At 41.7% G+C, this 19,635-nt stretch overlaps 2 protein-coding genes across 3 annotated transcripts in view; both read right to left on the reverse strand.

The window, feature by feature from the left end:
- The window catches only part of LOC145343701 (protein kinase C-binding protein NELL1-like), an 828,548-nt gene extending 821,428 nt beyond the window's left edge, over nucleotides 1-7,120 (reverse strand). The window contains exons 1-3 of the mRNA XM_080189909.1: nucleotides 6,793-7,120; nucleotides 5,011-5,139; nucleotides 2,518-2,668 (exon numbers count right to left, since the gene is read on the reverse strand). Coding sequence (XP_080046035.1) covers nucleotides 2,518-2,668; nucleotides 5,011-5,139; nucleotides 6,793-6,856 — 344 coding nt within the window. The 5' untranslated portion in view covers nucleotides 6,857-7,120. The remainder of the gene's footprint in view (nucleotides 1-2,517; nucleotides 2,669-5,010; nucleotides 5,140-6,792) is intronic.
- A 592-nt stretch (nucleotides 7,121-7,712) lies between these two features.
- slc6a5 (solute carrier family 6 member 5) overlaps nucleotides 7,713-19,635 on the reverse strand; it is a 64,622-nt gene continuing 52,699 nt past the window's right edge. For both annotated transcript variants that reach the window (XM_080189911.1, XM_080189910.1), the window contains 4 exons: nucleotides 19,132-19,231; nucleotides 12,729-12,829; nucleotides 9,931-10,098; nucleotides 7,713-9,818 (listed from right to left, as the gene is read on the reverse strand). In XM_080189911.1, the coding sequence (XP_080046037.1) occupies nucleotides 9,663-9,818; nucleotides 9,931-10,098; nucleotides 12,729-12,829; nucleotides 19,132-19,231 (525 nt within the window). In that variant the 3' untranslated portion in view covers nucleotides 7,713-9,662. The remainder of the gene's footprint in view (nucleotides 9,819-9,930; nucleotides 10,099-12,728; nucleotides 12,830-19,131; nucleotides 19,232-19,635) is intronic.

The raw sequence follows: 19,635 nt of genomic DNA on the forward strand, positions 1-19,635 counted from the left end.
GGGGATTTTCATAGTAACTCCATTGCAGTGTTAATATAAGCCTACTTGCGACAGCAATAAATAAACATTTCACAGTTAGATACGCACATTGAATTCTCCCAGCTCTGTTTAACAAGTTCTGATTTTCATACATGAATTATTAAGCTTTCTTTTTGTTTAGAACACTGTCAATCTGTCACATTTACACCTGCTTTGTTGTAACAATTAATTATATATTATGCATCACTTGGCTTCATTCAACAATCCATAGTCCTTCAGTCTGGACACAACCATGCATCAAACTTAGACATGTCTTCGTTGATAGGACATAATCAATGACGGATGTGTTCGCTCCAGTAGATATTGCCCAGCATCAATGGTCTTTATCGAACTAGGGAGTCACATTTTAATAGGTTTTCTGAGTAGAGATCAACAATACAGAGAACAAGTGCTTCCCTTCACTCTTTGTTTGCCCTCCAGTCACTCGTAATACCTTGATATAAATAACAAGTGGGAAAGCACTATTTGGGAGTCTTGCTATTCAGCTAGATGTTATGACCTCACTGGAGCAAGACCAGAAATTCCCACCCAAGGTCAATGGACATTCCTGTTGTCCGTACCTCTTCCCCTGCAATTCTGTGGTGGGTGAGATGGTAGAATTCCAACGCCAGTGTCTAAGCAAAAACGTAAAAATGCCCTGTGTAAGCAAGCTTACACATATAGTTGCATTGGGTGTCAGTTTAACTCACTTGGCTGGACAACTGGTGGGCAATGTCAACAGCATGAGTTTAATTCCCGTGCTGGCTGAGCTTATTCATGAAGGCTCCACCGTCTCAACGTTGCCTGAAATGTGGTGATCCTCAGGTTAAATCACCACCAGTCAGCTTTCCCCTTCAAAAGGGAGAGCAGCCTCTGATCATCTGGTAGTATGGTGACTTTACCTTTACATATATTGGCAATCTGTCACAAATCAGCAATGTCCAAGTGCATCACTAAGATCAATGTCCTTGCATGTATATCACTAAGATTAGCTGCTTTATTCAGATAGCAGAATTGAAACACAATCCTATTGTGATCAGCCTTGACTCAGTGGTAATTACCTCAACCCAGAGCCACAGAAACTTGAGAAATAATCCAAACAGTGCAGTACTAAGGGAGTGCTACACAAGCAGTAATGCCATCTTTTGGATCAGGCTTTAAACTGAGCCACTATCTTTCCTCGAGGGGGCATTCAAGGACATATTTCTAAGAATAACAGGGTGATTTGCCTAATATTTATCCCTCAACCAACATCACTGAACCAGATTATTTAATCGTTCATCACAATGTTGTTTGCACATGAGATCTCGATTTCCTATATTACAACAGTCTGAAAGACATGTTGATTACATGTATTGGCTATGCTACATTCTCCCTCAGTGTACCCAAACAGGCACTGGAGTGTGGCAACCAGGGGATTTTCATAGTAACTTCATTGCAATGTTAATGTAAATCTACTTGTGACACTGATAAATAAACTTTAAACTTTAAAAACAACTGCCACTCTTCAAGGCCCCAAGGCTGCAAAATGCTTTGGGATGGTCCAAGATTCTGAAAGGTGCTATACAAATGCAAGTCTCCCCTCTTCCTTAACTTTGGATCCTTTTCCTATCTGGATAAAGAGGTCGTACTCTGGCAGTGAAATTGTGGGGAGATTGTGCAGGGATGTCACCAATCAATAACCAAGCTGCAGAAATGCTGAATATAAAAGCACCCCGTAATATTGTGGTTCTACAAATAATTATCAAACAAAAGCATTCAGGAAGAGATTTAGTAGCAATGAATATTCACAAACAGGGTGGCACAGTAGCAGAGTGGTAAGCACTGCTGCTTCACAGCTCTAGGGACCTGGATTCGATTTCTGGCTAGGGTCACTGTCTGTGTGGAGTTTGCACATTCTCCTTGTGTCTGCGTGGGTTTCCTCCAGGTACTCCGATTTCCTCCCACAGTCCAAAGATGTTGGGTTAGGTTGTTTGGCCATGCTAAAATTGCCCCTTAGTGTTCTGAGATGTGTAGGTTAGAGGGTAAATATGTGGGGATACGGAATGGATGGGATTGTGGTTGGTGCTGACTTGACAGGCCAAATGGCCTCTTTCTGCACTGTAGGGTTTCTATGATTTAGATGGGAATGACAAATGTCTGGAGCTGTACTTTATGGCAACATGGGTAAACTTCAGTGAGTTGCCAAATTTGCAATCCATCCAGAGGCAGCCCATTATTTTGTGTTCAGGAAACACAGGAGTGTGGCAAAATAAGATGTGAAACCAATCCACTGAGTTCCACTGAAGTATCAAAAGGCTTGTTCCATTAAAACCAGAACATACAAATTAATTCGGCCTGGGAAAAGATCCCAACGGCTGACTTCTGTCCAAATTTAAACCCAACTCGAATATCTTTTAACTTGTGAAGCTTGTGTAGTATTAACCAGTAAGTTGCAGGTTTGCTAGTTAGAAAAAAACATATTCATATATTTACAGAGTGCGCTGCACATTACTCTACCTGAGATCAGATTCATGGATGGATAAGATGACCCCAGAGGTTAAAGAGTTTTGTTGGACCGTGGCTACAATTGTGAATTCGCTTTTATTTCTAAGCAGTTGAATCACTTTCTCGACAATGTGTGGAGCCGCCTGTATTTGTCTCTCCACATCTGAGGAAAATAAGCATAATCAGTCACAACAGAGACCATATGGCACAATCTTCCAATACTATTCCCTCGATGCTCCCATTGCCAACCCCTTCAGAATTCTCTAAGTAAAGTTCACTCCCTGTTTACTTTCCAGTGCTTGGAAAGCATTAACATGTGTACTTGTTAGGCAACAACATCTCCATATGCATTTCTGAATAGATTGTGCATGGTTCAGCGACCTCGACTTTGAATAATAAAACGCAAAGACCTTTGTATAAATCCATAAAAACAGGCGCACACAGAATGAGATGAATCGATGAATCAATTCTCGCAGTGACATTTCAGGCCACAATACACACCGGAGGAATAGTTATATCAATTGTCTCAGGAGATGCAGTCTTAAGTGCTGTTGTCATGTCAAAGTCTGAAAATTTGTTCACTAATAGCTCCAAGACCAATTTGTTTTTAGTGGAGAAGGAGTGGGTCATTTCAATTTCAAAATCAAGAATTCCTTTGGCAAGAATTTAAAGATGACACATCACAAAATCTTCCATGGCAGAATGCAGTGGGTGACTGGGAAACGTATACCTATTGACTTTTTAACCAGGTCGTCAATGCAAGTTGATGAATGAGAAAACTCCCTCAAAAGAGGTGTCCTCTGCAGCACATTACCAAGAACATTTTCGATATTCAGCACCTGGGACCAGGAATGTCAAAGGTGCATTTTCTCTATTGTCCTTTCATGCCCTGCATGGCTTACTTTGACATGAAATCAACACACAAGACAGCAAAGACCAACCTTTCAAATGAGAGACGTCCTTAACATCTGTTCAATCACACTCAATGTCCATTGCTAATAATAACCACAATCTAGATTATTGATGATCTGTTCAAATAAATTAAAGAAGGGATTGGTATTCTAGGCTTCAAACTCATTGTATTGATATATAGCTTCTGGATTAATTATTATAATTAGTTGAAAACTGATAAGTTCTGAGTGTCTTGTCTTTAGTCCCTGGGATGCTCAAGGGCATTAGGTTCAGAGGCTCAACACTATATAAACCAAGGCTCTCCCAAATGAGAGCCCTCTTAGGATATTTAAAACAAGTCCCAGCACTCATTAATTTTGAACATTGCATTTACGTTTGAGATTTGGAAAACATCAGTTTCGCATACTTAAGCAACATTCTACAAATGTCAAAAGGTCACCAAATCCAAAAGCTACATATTTGGGTATTCGTGGTGAGAGAGAGATGACCTTAAACATAATGGAGTTAAGAAGCCAAAAGAAAGTTCAATCGGTTGTTGCACTGGTGGCACAGTGGTTAGCACTGCTGCCTTACAGCGCTAGGGACATGGGTTTAATTCACAGCTCAGCCACTGTCTGTGTGGAGTCTGTATGTTCGCCCCGTGTCGGTGCGGGTTTTCTCCAGCTGTTCCGGTTTCCTCCCACAGTCCAAAAAACGTGCTGATTGGGTGCACTGGCCATGTTAAATTTTCCCTGTGTCGGAGTGGGATTTTCGCAGTAACTTCATTGAAGTGTTAATGTAAGCCTAACTGTGACACTAATAAATAAAGCAACTTTCAACTTAAATCTCTGCGCACCGTGCAGGATATTTTGGGAAAAATTACAGGGTCCGATCTAGTCTGCCAGGCGGGGACTGTAAAATCGACTCAGCTGCTGTGATGGATTGGCCTATTTTCCACATGGTGCACTATCAAAAAGCCATGCTACAGGGCTGTCCATCCGCCAACATCTCAATCTTATTAGAATCCGCTGGGAATTTGTGATAAATCAGGGCAAACAAGCAGAAAGTTGGACTCACTTCCGCCCACAAGTGGTAGAGAAGATAGGACATTCCCTGTCAAGCCATCAATTCGTTACTAGCCCACAGGAACGAAAGCATAAGGTAGCAAAGTCAAGCCACTCGCTTATGCTTCAGTTAATGAAGGTACTCTTTAAATCACGCACACACGCTTTCCGCATAATGCTGCGTTTTTTTTAACTGTATGCCTTTTGCTCGCTTCAGCGAAACATCACAAAAGTCATGAATAAAATATGATGAATTTGATAGCATTCATTACAGAGGTTCCATCCGTGACCACCGACGTGCTTTGGAAGCTAATATCTCCACTCCCTCTGGTCCTGAAATAGGTGTGTATTTGTATGTTCTTTAATTGTCTGACTTTCCATGAAGTATGTACTAATGCAGCTTATCCTATCGCTGGAAGAGCAAACTAGTTAGAAGAGGTTTATTGTAGTGACTGAGAGACACAGAGAGAGAGAGAGCCCGGCTGTATGGATGGTGGTGTAAAAGCTAAGGAGGTGAAGGAAAATGATTGATTTTTGTTGTCCTATTTACCTTGAAACAAATACGCTTTGCTGTTATTATATAATCCCGGTACCTGAGCAACTCCCGTCCGCGTATAATCAAGGTCCAGTTCTGTGGTGACATCAATTTGCAAGTCAGGGTCCATTCCAAACCCTAAGACTACAAGAGATAGAACAGCATTAACAAAAGAAGACGGCAGAACTCCCGGCACTACAAAGTTTAAAGCAACCAATGTTATTCAGCTCCTCATATAATGTCCAATTGTCACAGCGTGTATGTGTGCTGAGAATGCACTAATTGAAGTAGGCATTATTCCCCAGTTTCAGCTCATAAATCTCTCCATCCTTAAAGTTACAAAGCCAATACTCAAAGAGTGGACCTGTCAAAACCCAAATCCATTCCTTACTTGCTCCAAAAACCAAATTCAAAATCCAATTGAATCCAATTCAAGGGAGACAAACAAGTTCCAAGCTGACAAGATAAGACATTGCATCCCGTCTTGGGCTTGATCTTAGCCAAATGGCCCTCCGGTCACTTCATAACATTTCTTCTTTTCCACTTAATCAATAAGTTGGCGGTGCTGCTTTCAAAACACTTGAAGTCAGTGTGAAGTTTGGGATGAAGTCACCGGATAATCGCCTGGCAACTTTGACCATCCTAAATCTTAAACACTGCACCTGAGATAACTCAAGCTCGCTCTGTTCCACTGAAGTGTGACCACAAACATCTTTCTCTCTCTCTCAGATACACACACGTACATACAGCGGCGCTATACAGTATATAACCCAGCTCTGTCCTCCATACACACACACACACACACACAAACCCTCTGTTGTCACCTTAGGGAGTGTTTCACTTCCACATTATGTTTCCCCACTTATGAAATTGATGCTTACCAATGTGCATTTCAGAGACGGGGAAGAGATTTGCCAATGAATGAATCATCCTTTTAAGAGCCAGCCTTTCTGCAGCAACCGGGCTATGCTACAAAAAAATCGCATGAAGTTGATTCCCTCTTTGATTATTTTTTGTGTGTTGCCCCTTTTGTACCTCAAAATAAAAAGTTATCACATTCGACCTATACAGTAGCGGCTCTCTGTAAACCTTAACGTGAAATCCACTCCGATCAAAGCTGAACCTCGGCAGAGGCCAGTTACTTGAACTTTACTGTTACTTAAACAGCCGTGGACAGAGAATGGCATTTGAACAATGACTTGGGGGGGGGGTCCACTGTGCAGTATGGACCGTGCTAAGCAAAAACGTGCACACACACACACTCTCTCACAGTCTCCCAAATTCGCCCGGCTAGGAATATTAATAGCTGAAATAAAAAGGGTCCCGGGAGAAGAGTGAAGCTCAGTCCACATAACAAGTCTCTCGCCGCGTTGTTAGCAGAGCTTGTTTCCAAACACCCTCTCAACAATCAAGTCAAGCTCCGTCAAGCCGGCGAGCTAACTGACCCGTGCAAAAAAAGACATTAATTCTACCAGAGGGTGGGCTGGGTGGGGAAGGGGAGAATGAATACCCCGTGGACTTAAAAATCATTCTAATAGCGCACTGCAACAGCCTCCTGTCAAAAACCAAGCCACTTCCAAGGAGGGGAGAAGTGGGGGGGGGGGCGGTGGGGGAGATCGTGGATGAGTAGATAAATGTCCCTCACACTATCCCAAATACACAGCAACTCCACTCACACACACACGCAGAAAAAGGCAGCAATCTCTTTACAACTGTGCTGAATGCAGCAACTCAAATGCATTACCCTCCTTACTTCCCTCCCTCTCTCCCTGTGCAGTAGGATAATTTTGGCCTTACCTGGTTTTGCGGACACAATGATAGCTAAAATCACCGGAATTAAATCCATTTGCTTCTGCGGCATTTTGTTGGTTCAGGTGCTGGTGAGAAGTGGCTAGGGTTATCTGTGTGTATATATTTTTTTTTTCTTTTCTCTTGCTGCTGCTGTTGTTGTTGTTGTTGCTAAATAGATTTCTCTGTGGCTGATTCACTTTGTTTGATAACTTGGCGAATCCCAGCTCAGGCTTACTAGTGACTTCTCAGCTCCAGGAGCGCTGGATGTTTCTCCCAGGAGCAGTCCAACCTCGATTGGGAGGAAAGGGAGGGAGGGGAGTGAGAGTGGGAGGGAGGAAGGGAGGAGAAGGAGGGGAGAGAGAGAGAGAGAGAGACGTGGGGGGGGGGGGGGGTGGTAGATGGTGGAAGTTTGCTATGCACACACACACGTCAATTTCCAAAAGAAAGGCAGCCCCAGCGAAGGCTATGTCTATACAGATATTGCGGACTGAACGCTAAACCTTTATGCCTGTGCCTGTTCCGTCCTGAACCTCCGCCCAGCCGGAGACTTGTGTGGATCCACAGTGTTAGTCGGCGACCCCTGTGGATGGATAGATCGGAGCTGTCGAGCCTCGGACAAGTACGAAGAAGCAGCAAATAAAAAAAAGATGATACCTCTCCGGGGGAAGAAGGAAAAGGGTGCAGCTCGCACGATTCACCCGTGTGGATTAAACTTGCTGCCTTGTATGATGCTCCACAGTCTATTCTGGGAGGATGGAAATAAGGGGGATGTGCTTCTGAAGGAACGACACGGATTCAGTGTAATCCTGAGTGTATTTTGCGTTGCACCCTCTCCCCAAAAATCAACACACACACACACACACCGCTTTCCGCACTGATAGACCCCCACATGTGACATTTAAAACGTTAACATTTATTTTTGCCTTTCTTCAAGTTACATTTATAGGACTGTCTCTAATTTGAACATCGTATAGGCAAATATATAATGCATTGAATTGTATTTATACACATAGATACAAAATCTGAGGTAGGGCCTCAAGAATGAAGATCTATTAAATGAATCATGTACATTGTGTATGCAATATAGCCATCGAGCATGGGTGACGCGACACTCACATTTAACTTAGATGTGTGCTTAGTGTGGGTGTGAGATCAGTCGATGGTTCTGATGGCCTGATCTGAGGCACATATCTATATCCATAGGCAGCAGTACCCCGTAAAGAACGCACATAAATATACATGACATTACGTAAGTAATTAGGAATTAACCTATACAAAGATAGGTCCACTTAAAGTGCCTGGAGACACCACATATGTTACATACAAGTGACTTACTCTATATGGTAAAGTACAGGTTACTCTATTATACGTTTCATCAAATACACCTTTTTTTTATTTCTGACGCTGGGACACATCAATAAGGCCAATGGTCAACCTGATGTGTTGACAATGTGTAAACTCAATAAGAAAAAAATGTACTTCAGGTGTTTCCAGCAATCTTTGCTTAGCTATCACAGACACAATCTGTCTTTGGTACCCACTGCCTGAAGATGGCTTATAGGAGGAGAGCAAGACTGGGGGAAAAAAGTATTGCAATTAACATTAAGGTGCAAAATGGCGATATATGTTTTATATATATATATTTATATCTATAACTATATATAAAGGTAAATATCAGAATGTAGTTTCTGGTTAAATCATAACTGATGTTTCCAAGGCAAATGCCAGGGGAAACAAATATATTAAATGGGTTTCAACACTGAGGCACATCTATACTCTACATGGAAATTAATGAAATTATTGATGTGATAAGGATTAGTCATCCCATAAAGGAAACAAAAAATGAACATAAAATTTACCTGAGACCCTCTTAACACGAAGACAGACAGACAGAAATATTGACGAAAAATCCCCGGAAGACAACTACTGTAAATTTCAGACTAAACTGTTTTTAAGAAAGTTTTTTTTGGTTAAAACTACGCTATGCTCACCATCTCTACATTTTTTTCATAAGATACTTAGAGGGACGTGACACCACTACTACGCACTATATGAACACTGCTCACTTTTTAAAAGCATGAACACCTTAAAGGTTACATCATAGAATGAAGGGAACACAGTCTGGCCAAATCAGTGGGAGCTGGGACAACCAAAATTGTCTTGGTGTTGCAGAGGTTGCGATGACCTTATTTAACCTCAACCTCCATTGAGTAAAGAAATTGAATAGCAAGACTGTCTGTACAATGAGTTACTTTTACAAGTTCTTCCAGTATTTGGCAATATAACAAGTAGAATTGTACAATTGCTTTTTTTTCTCAGCTGTAGACAAAGTGAAAGAAGGAAAACTAGGGTGTTCGGACTGGTAGGCACAAATCACAGGACAGATTTTGTGGGAGAAACACTTCTTGGTGAGTGGGAGGAAAGAGGAGTGAGTAAAATGGTGGGTGAAACTTAGAATTGGAAGGTGACAAAAAGAGATGGGATGAGGAAAAGAGACTAAAGTTAGCGATAAAGGAAAACACAACAAAAAATGTAGAGGGCGGGATAACAAGAATGATCAGAGTTGAAGAAGTCTGGATTAAAATCCAGTGCTACAGGGCAAGGGAGGGAGAGATGGGAAGCAAGGGAGTGTCAGGGAAACAATAAGGGGAAGAAATGGGCAATGGAGAATGTGGAGAGACGAGAGGGACATTTGAGTGAATGGTCAAAACTGAAGAAGAAGAAGGAATGATATGGATAATGAGTGGGAAAATCAACAAAATGATTTTCACAAAGATGAGATCAGAATGCGAGAGGACAGTTGTGCTAAAAAACATGAAATATCCAAATAAGAAAATATGATAAGTCCATATATTTATGCAGAGTAGTAGGCAATACTAGAATTGAGATCCTAATTCCATGTCTTTGGGGGGTAGTTTGAGTCCAAGAGAAGAAGTCCCAAGAGGATCTATCATATTCTTGTAGCGCTCTCCACGGTGTTGCGTTAAGAAGGGGCCCCAGTCAGGTTGAGGGCTGCATACCAGCTTAAGCCTCTGAAAATGTAAAGCACAGTTTCAGAACAAGCAAATTAACCACATAATTTTCATGATCATTCATATAAGTGCATGAAGCTCAACATTGAGGATATAGATCAGATCATTATACCTCAATGAAAGAACCAGGGGCCAAATACATCTTAATCACGAACATGATAGGGATCCATATGACAGAGCAGGCCAGCATTAACCATCCCATCACCATCGACCAGGCTGGGTATTTGTAATTTTCATATGTCAGGGGCTCCCACTGGTAAAAGCTGAAGCAAAGGATGAACTAGAAAATGAAAGAGATGTATAAGTACGTTTATGATTTCGAAAGTGTGCTATACATCAGTTATACAAGGTGACCTATTTATTTGCCTGTAATCCAACAAATGTACAGGCAACAGAAACACCAGCCTTTAAAAATCTAAGCAAAAGTGGGAAAAGATCATAAGATCCTTCCATGCTCATTTTATTGTCCTTTACAAGGTATATGGAACTTCTTACCTCAGTATTCCACTATCACAGAAAGAATACACTTACTCTATTCCACCATACCATCGTTCACAGGCAACATCAAATACATCAGGGAACAACTTAGCAGTAAATCAGTGTTGATAGGTATATGACAATGTCTTACATTATGCATAAAGAGGAGCATGGACAAGTATGAAATGCCTATTTATAGTTTGCTGTTGTATTTCATTCAATGTATGTAATACACTTACTCATCGCCTATTCAGTTTGCACCAGTAATGAAATAATTTGTTTATTTAGCACCTTTCCCAGTTTTAGGTCAGTTAAAGCGCTTCTCAGTCAATTATGAATTGTGGTCACGTCTAATGTAAATAAATTGCAGATAGCAAAGTCCTGCCATCAGCAATGAGATAAATGATCCAATAATTTATTGCTTGAAAGATAAACACCAAGAGCATCACCCTTTTCCTTCTTTTAATAGCGTACAGTGAGATTAGTAAGGCCTCTGATGCCTTTGCCACTTCCTCAGTACACCCCTGGAACATCAGCCTAGACTAGCAAAGAACAGTACAGCACAGGAACAGGCCCTTCAGCCCTTCAAGCTTGTGCCAATCATGATGCCTGCCCAAACTAAAACTGTATGCACTTACAGAGTCCGTATCCTTCCATCCCCATTCTATTCATGTATTTGTCTAGATGCCCTTTAATAACCGCTATTGTACCTGCTCCCACCAGCTCCCCATGCAGCACATTCCAGACACTTACCACCCTCTGCATAAAAAACTTGCCTCGCACATCTCTAAACTTTTCCCCACGCACCTTAAACCTATGTCCCCTAGTACTTGAATTTTCTACCCTAGGAAAGAGCATCTGACTATCCTATATGTTTGAAGAGTTGAGAGTAAAGTAATGATTACTGCAAATCATTCCTTTCAAAGCTTTAATGTGTATTTTAAATCCTGAAGGTGGATATTTCCCTATTTGAGAAGCGACAATGATATCAGTCTATTATTAAAACATCTTGAAGACAGTCTCAGATTAGTTATACATACTGAATGACTTGTGTAATATGTTCCATTGGTAAAACCTATTTCTTGCCATGTAAATTTTATAAAATAGCAGTTGTCTCACGTTCATCAAAAGGTTGTAAGACAATTTCAGGATTTGTCAAGTTTCAAGGTTATTCAATTGTGCTCTGGTAGTTCAGACATAATTGAATATCTTTTGATGATCATGTGGCCTAATGGTTCAAGATACATAACATGATGGATAACATTGTTCTGTCAATATAGGCCCTAAATTCCCTCCCTACAAGGGCAAATCACTTTTGCAACAATAATCTGCATTAATATAAGGTTTAACCTTTCATCATGATGTACAGATGCACAATCAATTAAATAAAAGTGTCTGCATCTCTCTGCCTCTTCCTTTCAGATACTCCTCAGAACAAACCTCTTTGCCCAAATTTTTAGTCGCCTGTATTAGTGTCTCCTTCTTTGTTACATTGTTTTTGGCTGACTATTCTTCTGTGAAGCACTTTGGAACATTTTCCTGTGTTAACACCATTGTATCAATGTAAGCCATTGTTGTAAAAATGGTATATCCTCGTAAACTAAATGATAACATGAAAGACCCAAAAGGGAAGACAAAGGTTAGAAAATAGTGAAAACTTACAATGAATTTTTCCCTATATGTTACCTACATCATCACCAAAATATAAGTCAATACTCCTAATCCAAAGTGTAGCATAATTGGGAAGAACAGGTGACTTTGGTCCGATGTTTGCCAAAGCTTTTCATCACTGGAGTTTTCCTTTGAAGATTGAGAGGTGGTCTCTTGAAACATACAAAATAAAGGAATAGGCAGGGTAGATGCTGGTACGGTGTTCCCCTTGGCTGGGGAGTCTAGAACCAGGAGGCACAATTTGAAAATTAGGGGGATGCCACTTAAAACTGAGATGAGGAGAAATTTCTTTATACAGGCAGTTGTGAATCTTTGGAATTCTGTGCCCTAGTACACTGTGGAAGGTCAGTCACTGGGTATGCTTAAAACAGAGATAAATAGATTTCTGATTAACATTAGGTAATAGATTATGGGTACAGTGGTTGTATAAGGCACTGTCATATCCCATCAGCCATGTTCATATTAAATGGGGGAGCAAGCACGATGGGCTGAATGGCCTATCCCTGTTCTTATATTCCTATGTCCGGGTCTGCTTTGGAAAAAGTAACAAGGATTGATTGCTGTGATTCATTAACAAGTCCAATAAGCATTGTGTCATGCAGACACCAAGATGGTTAAAGGTACATTCAATTGACCTCGGCCCTTTAGCCCAGCAATTCATTTTCCTCCACATAATGAAGACTTCTCTGCAGCAAAGGGTACACAATTATTTCCATGTCTATTGACCTTGGCTATCAGAAGACGTGAAGCGATGATACATACTGTCAGAATTGTTGGAGTGACAAAAGCCCAGCAAATTCTCCAGAAATAGCTAGGTTGAAATCCAATCATCATCTCGATATCTTCACAAAATCGTTTCAAGCCTGTTAGCACAGAAATGCAAGATTAACTGGTATCCTTCGGTCGGAATTTGGAATGTGATGGAAATTAACATTCACTACTTTTCACTGCCTCCCTGAAATGCTCCAAGTTTATTTATTAATGTCACAAGTAAACTTACATTAACACTGCGATGAAGTTATTATGTAAATCCCCTGCTCGCCACTTTCCGGCGCCTGTTCGGATGCACTGGGGGAGCTAATGCACCTAACAAGCACATCTTTCAGATCGTGGGAGGAAACGGGAGCACCCTGAGCGGACACAGGGAAGAACGTGCAGATTCCGCACAGCGACCCAAGGCGGGAATCGAACCTGGGTCCCTGTCGCTGTGAGGCGGCAATGCTAACCACTGTGCCACCGTGCAGCCCTGCTAAGCCTTTGCAAGAGTTGGGAAAGGAGCGGGGGGAGAAAATCTAACAACAGGAATGCTTCAATGCAAGAAGAATGACATTCGAACAACTCCCATGCATTGAAAAAGGGCAGCCACACTTTGGAGTTTCAGAGTGTTGCAACAATGGAATGAGGCTGCAGTAAAAGTGGAGTCAGTTCCGGATCAGCAACTCCATCTCGAAATATTATAACACTGGAATACTGCAGCACCACTGGATATCCGACCCAAAGATTTCTAACATTGAAGCTATGGTCTAAAACCAAAAGCCAGCCAACCTACTTAATAACCAATGTCATTAAAGAGCTGATGAAACTGTTTGTTTATTTATATTTTGAAGCATTTTTTAGAGTCATGGTCATAGATTGCATGGAAACAGGCCCTGTATTTTCTGTATTTAAGCATGGCTGGACCTATCTTCAATTCCCTCCAACTGTAGCATGTTTTTGCTTGGGGAGGAATAGTTCAATGCTGTCCCTCTTCAATGCTGACAGCCGATGGAACACAGAGCTGTTCTATCTGTGGGTATGTGGCTGTACATATTACATTGCTAATATCGAGAAAGGAGGCCAAGGTTGCTCCATGAGCAATGTTTCACTGGGTTTCATTTATATAAGCGTAAGGAAAAAAGCTCAAAATCCCCGTGTGTTTAGGCTGTGAGCTCCTTCTCAAGGGAAAGATGACTCCATCCGCGGCGAACCAATATCTATCGATTGGGCACCTGCTTATACATGTGGAAAGCCAAATTTCCTTTTCCTTTCGTGACACGATTGTTGGCCAGTTGGCATGGTGATAGTGTGATTCTTTCAACATCCCTAATTCACGGCTGCTAATTTGATTGCTTTTCTCTCCACTGTTCGAAAAGCCTGTTGTGGATTGAGTTCCAGTCCAAACTCAGTACATTTTTCATTGCCTTCTGAAGGGCTGCGCTGAGCTGCAATGCTTTTATGCCCTGTGATTATAAATATCTTGGCAGATGCTTTCACAATGATAGTGCTTCTTGCTGGGAGCACAGCAATGCTGAGGGATTTACACATCCGGTTAAATCCATTCTTATTTTTGCGACATGTGAAACATCTAGTGGTCTGCAATATGCATATCATACAAGGTGGATTTATTATTGATTGGAAAATCTTCTTTAAAAATCTAAGCCTTGGTTGCAGTTTCACTATACTTACCCCCTGCCTGTTGCAACTGAGGGATAGATGTTTGCAGAAAGAGCACCACCCTGTGGTGAATGCCAATTCTGAATGAGCAGATGCATCTCCACTGCAACCAATGGAACTGAATATCGCGCATTGCGTTGAATGGGCAGCTGATGCAATGTCACTCATTTTGCACCTCAGCCCAAGGTAGCGTGCTGACCTGTCAGCTGCCAAATTCAGTTCTGGAGTATTTTAAGCTCCCCAATCCACCCATCCACAATGGGTACATGGTTGTACATATTACATTAATAATATTAAGGGGCATACCAGCGCATACAGGATGGGCCAAAGGGCCTCTTTCTGTGCTGCGTAACTCTCTGACAGTTACATATCCACACGAACACACATCTAACATCTGCCTACACACATCACAAGCCACAGGTAGGGTGTTATGTTAGTGGACAAGTAATCCAAAGGTGCAAGCTAATGATCCCAAAACTGGGGGTGGCATGGTGGCACAGTAGTTAGCCCTGCTGCCTCACAGCGCCAGGAACCTGGGTTCAATTCTGGCATTGGGTGACTGTGTGGAGTTTGCACATTCTCTCCGTGTCAGCATGGGTTTTGTCCGGGTGCTCCGGTTTCCTCCCACAGCCTGAAAGACATGCTGGTTAGGTGCATTGGCCACGCTAAATTCTCATTCAATGTACCCGAAAGGCGCTGGAGCGTGGCAACTAGGGGATTTTCACAATTACTTCATTGCAGTGTGAAGTAAGCCTATTTGTGACACTAATAAATAAACTTAAAGTAAACACTAGCCTAATGGAAAAGGCACCAGCCTCTTAAGGCAGGGATTGTGGATTCAAGTCCCATCTGGGGTGGGGCATTTTGGGCTAGAAATAAACACAAAAAGGAATTCCCATAACACTGGAAGATAGGCTGGAGCTAAGGTTTTGAGTCAGGATAACTCTGACAAAGGGTCATCCAGACTCAAAACATTATCTCTATTCTCTCTCCACAGATGCTGTCAAACCTGCTGAGACTTTCCCACATTTTCTGTTTTCGTTTCAGATTCCAGCTTCTGCAGTGATTTGTTTTTATCTGGAAGATCGATTTCCTTCCAATAGGTCCACCAATCGGTCCCTTGTTGGGTGGCATGGTGGCATAGTGGTCAGCACTACTATTTCATGGTGCCAGGAACCCTGGTTCAATTGAGTGACTGTGTGGAGTTTGCACGTTCTCCCTGTGTCGGCGTGGGTTTCCTCCGGGTGCTCCGGTTTCCTCCCACAGCCTGAAAGATGTGCAGGTTGGTGCATTAGCCATGTCAAATTGCCCATTAACGTACCAAGATGTACAAGTTAGATGGATCAACCATGGTAAATGTATGGGTTTATGGGGATAGGGCGAAGAAGAGGGCCTGGGTAATATACTCAGTCAGAGTGTCAGTTCAGACTTGATGGGCTGAATGGCCTCCCTCTGCACTGTAGAATTCTATGAACACAATTGCAAATGGTGTGGGCTAACATTCCAACCTTTATTTTCCAATGCAACCACCTACCCTGCTCAGCAGCTTTGAGTGGGATCAGTGTGGTAATATAAGCTAATGGGGTCTAGGAGGCAGTCCACTAAATACCTAGGTGTGACCAGACACCCTTGATTTCCAGCCCAAGTTAAAATCAAGGCAATGTCTTCCCTTTTCACACACATGGAAAGTGAAGAAAGTTATCTCTGATTCCAATGGGATCTTGATCAATTGGGCCAGTGGGCTGACGAATGGCAGATGGAGTTTAATTTCGACAAATGCAAGATGCATTTTGGTAGGTAGAACCAGGGTATGACTTACTCAGCTTGTGGTAGAGTGTTGGGGAGAATTACAGAACAAAGAGAGCTATGTTCATAGCTCCTTGAAAGTGGAGTCATAGGTGACCAGAGTGGTGAAGAAGGCATTCGGCATGCTTGGTTTCATTGGTCAGAACATTGAATACAGGAGTTGGGATGTCTTGTTGAAGCTGTATAAGACATTGGTAAGCCACACTTGGAATACGTTGTGCAGTTCTGGTCACCCTATTATAGAAAGGATATTATTAAACTAGAAAGAGTGCAGAAAAGCTTTACTAGGATGCTACCTGGACTTGATGGTTTGGGTTATAAGGAGGGGGCTAGATAAACTGGGACTTTTTTCTCTGGAGTGTAGGAGGCTAAGGGGTGATATTAGAGGTCTATAAAATAATGAGTGGCACAGATCAACTAAATAGTCAATATCCTTTCCCAAAGTTAAGGGGAGTCTAAAACTAGAGGACATAGGTTTAAGGTGAAAGGGGCGAGATATAAAAGTGTCCAGAGGAGCAATTTTTTCACGCAGAAGGTGGTGAGTGTCTGGAACAAGCTGCCAGAGGTAATAGTAGAGGCAGGTATAATTTTGTCTTTTAAAAAGCGTTTAGATAGTTACATGGAAAAGATGGGTACAGAGGGATATGGGCCAAATGCGAGCAATTGGGGTTAGCTTAGGGGTTTAAAAAAAAGGGTGGCATGGACAAGTTGGATAGAAGGACCTGTTTCCATGTTGTAAACCTCTATGATTCTACAACTCTATGACTTGCACCCTACCTTATTTTTAATAGAGCAACATGTTAACACTGCAAATATTGTTAAGACCAACATAAGGTTAAATTTCATTTAGCCAGTGTTCTTCAAATATTTTAAAGTGCCTTACAGTCGCTGAAATACTCTGAAAGTGTTTTTATGTGGGTGGACACAGCATCCATTTGCATACAGCAAGTTTTCACACACAACAAATGGGATAAATGATGTGTTACTGTATTTTGCAGATGTTACTTGATGATAGCAACAATCTTTGTTTTTCTTCAGACACTATCATGAGATCTTTTTTCTCCACTTGAACAGGTCTTCAACTTAATGTCTCATCTAACAACATAACCTCCTTCCTTCCATAATGTACTGAAGTACCAGGAGAATGTACAAAAATGATTCACGGGGATGGTTCCAGGGATGTGGAACTTCAGCTATGAAGATAGATTGGAGAAGTTGGGACTCTTCTCCTTGGAGAGGGCTAAGAGGACATTGCTCTTACTGTGTACGTATGTATATATATATGAAACTCCGATTAGTTCAGATATTGCAATGATGACTAGGGAATAGGAAATTACAGTTGTGCACGTATATCAAGATACGAAGAACCTGGACAGAGTAGATTTGGGGAACCAATTCCCACCGATGAAATGATGGGACAGCATGGTGGTACAGTGGTTAGCACTGCTGCCTTACAATGCCAGGGACCTGGGTTCGATTATCAGCTTGGGTCATTGTCTGCGCGGAGTTTGCACATTCTCCCCATGTCTGTGTGGATTTTTTCCAGGTACTCCAGTTTCCCCCCACAGTCTGAAAGACGTGCTGGTTAGGTGCATTGACCCAAACAGGTGCCAGAATGTGGCAACAGTAACTTTGTTGCAGTGTTAATGTAATCCTTACTTGTGACTCATAACTAAACTTTTAACTTTAAATTTTTATGATTGACAATGAGAGCACTTGGCAAGAGACGCAAAAGCGACATGAGAGAAAAAAACATTTTCACGCAGCAAACGGTTAAGATCTGGAATGCACTGCCTCAGAGTCTGGTTGAGGCAGGTTCAATTGAAACACTCAAAAGGGAATCAAACAGTTATCTGAAAAGGATAAATGTGCAGAATTATGGGAGAAGATAGGAGAATGGCACTAAGTGAATTGCTTATTCAGAGAGCAGAGGTACAGAGGTGATGGGCCAAATGGCCTCATTGTATCTTGCAATAATTTTGCAATTCAGTCTCAAGAGCCCTAGTCCCTGCAGTAGGAAATGAACTGCTGTCCTTCAGGCTCAGATGCAAGAGTACTGACATTGAGCTAAGCTGACAGACACAGGTATATATTCTCAACCATTCTCTGAATGGAAGAAAATCAGTTCAATAATTGATCACAGCCATCATGTTATGGTTAGAGGTGGCACAGTGGTTAGCACTGTTGCCTCACAGCACCAGGTACCCAGGTTCAATTCCAGTCTTGGGTGACTGTTTGCACAGTCTCCTCGTGCCTGGGTGGGCTTCTTCTGGTTCCCTTACACAGTCCAAAAATGTGCAGCTTAGGTGGATTGGCCATGCTAAATTGGCCCTTGGGGTCCCAAGATATGTAGGTTAGAGGGGTAAATAGCTGGGGTTATGGGGATAGGGCCTGGGTGTGAGCTGTCAAAGAATCAGTGCAGGCCCGATGGGCCAAATGTACCTTTCTGCACTGTAGGGATCCTGTGATTCATTATGCACAACATGATTCTAGTAATCAGTTGTCAAAAGCCAAAAACTGTTTTGTCTTCAGGTAGAGGATTAAGAGGAAGTATGTAGGTTGGTTGATTCTAATTACAATGTGAAACAGTAAAACAGGCATTGTCTGAAGTAATGTGTCATCAGCTGGCTTTTTAATGCAGATTCCTCCCATACTTTGGCTGAAAAAGTTACCAAAGTAACAAATTAGCCACCGTGGAGTACGCCACTCATGCAGGCAAAAGGGGAAAACAAAACTCTCAGCAAAACATTGAATTGAGTTGCTTTACATTATGTTATGGAATTGTGTTCAATTCAATTATCCTGGTGCAAACAGATTTATACAAATAGCGAAATGGAGTTCACAAAATATTGATCGTGCGAGATTAATGGTTTTGTGGGAACGGCACCAACTAAGAATAAAACTCAGTTAACTATATCGGACTTACCGTATATGTATGAAACTCCGACAAGTTCAAATATTGCGATGATGACCAGGGAATAGGAGGCTGCATATGTGTCTACCAGTTGCAACATGTAAATCCCACTCTAGTATCACAAAATAAACCGGTAAATATTTTGAATTGTGCGAGAAGCTTCACGACAATATTAAAATTAGTTTACACAATTTTTTTTTGGAAACAACCAGTCATTTGCGTCTTAAAAGAACTGGGGTAAAACAAAAGTAGAATCAAAGTACATTTCGAGGTAAGGGTATAAAAAATAGTGTTTTATGCTGTTCTATGCTCTGTTTGAGGCCAGAACTCTCCATTCGCCTGATGAAGGGGCAAACCCCAAAACTTGCGAGTTTACTATCAAATAAATCGGTTCGACTTAAACCTGGTGTTGTCAGACTTCTTACTATAAAAAATAGGTGCAGGAGTCAGCCATTCCATCTCTTGAGTCTGCTGCGCCAGTCAATAAAACCTAGCTGCTCTGATTTGGCCTTAGCT

Source organism: Carcharhinus amblyrhynchos, chromosome 6, assembly GCF_965287045.1.
Source record: "Carcharhinus amblyrhynchos chromosome 6, sCarAmb.v2.hapA, whole genome shotgun sequence".
Taxonomy (NCBI): Eukaryota; Metazoa; Chordata; class Chondrichthyes; order Carcharhiniformes; family Carcharhinidae; genus Carcharhinus; species Carcharhinus amblyrhynchos.